Source organism: Saprolegnia parasitica (assembly GCF_000151545.1).
Source record: "Saprolegnia parasitica CBS 223.65 unplaced genomic scaffold supercont2.272, whole genome shotgun sequence".
Taxonomy (NCBI): Eukaryota; Oomycota; class Saprolegniomycetes; order Saprolegniales; family Saprolegniaceae; genus Saprolegnia; species Saprolegnia parasitica.
The window spans coordinates 11,577-12,377 of NW_012156666.1; the positions used below are offsets into that span (position 1 = coordinate 11,577).

The 801-nt window shown below is 61.4% G+C and overlaps 1 protein-coding gene across 1 annotated transcript in view; it reads right to left on the reverse strand.

Annotated features, from left to right (window-relative positions):
• SPRG_21699 (hypothetical protein) overlaps positions 1 to 801 on the reverse strand; it is a gene marked incomplete at both ends in the record, with an annotated part of 2,216 nt that overhangs the window by 1,158 nt on the left and 257 nt on the right. Inside the window, one exon of the mRNA XM_012355605.1 lies at positions 16 to 770. Within this exon, the coding sequence (XP_012210995.1) occupies positions 16 to 770 (755 nt within the window). The remainder of the gene's footprint in view (positions 1 to 15; positions 771 to 801) is intronic.

Sequence of the window (801 nt, forward strand, 5' to 3'; positions counted from 1 at the left end):
GCATCGGCCCCACACGCTCGGTGAGCTTGCGAATCACATCAACGAGCGTGGGCTCCCATACGTCGCGCGGCTTGTACTGGTGGCCCTGGAACATGGCGAGGAGGCCTTGCATGAACAAGGTGGCGGGCGCCTCAGGTCCGAGAGCCTCGAGGTACAGTGCCAGCGCCTCGGTGCCGAGTGCTTCGGCCTCGACGAACGCCCCGTTGAGCGACACAAACTCAGCGAGCGCCTTGAAGAGCCGCGCCTTCTCGAGAGCCGTCGACGCTACTGCGATGCGCCCACGGATCGCGCGCTTCATCCACGCTTCGAACGTCTCTAGCACCATCCGGTCGAGGCCAGTGAACCCAACCGTGCTCGTGATGACGCGATCAATGTTGGTCTTGTCGGTCGGCACCGTTGCTTGCGCCGCTTCGCTGCTCACGGTTGCGAGCATGTTGTAAAAGGCACTGATATCCGTAAGGATATCGTCAAAGAATCGGGCTTCTTGGCTGGGCGCGAGCGCAACGTCAAAGTTGGCGCCGACCGTGATCGTGACATAGACCTCAAAGATGCACCATGACCGCGTGAGCGTGACCGGGTTTTTCCACGGGTGCATGACCATGACGACGTTGTTTATGGCCGCGAGCGACTCTTGGAACGTCGACTGCCACCACGCAAACGGGTGCTCGCTCGCGCGGTGCTGGTTGTTGTTGAAGACGCAAAACCACACGACCGGGTCGTCGATGCAGCGTTCGCGGAAGAACGACTCGAGGCTCTCGAGCGTCTCGAGGCTCTCGAGCGTCTCGAGGAAGAGGTAGCCCC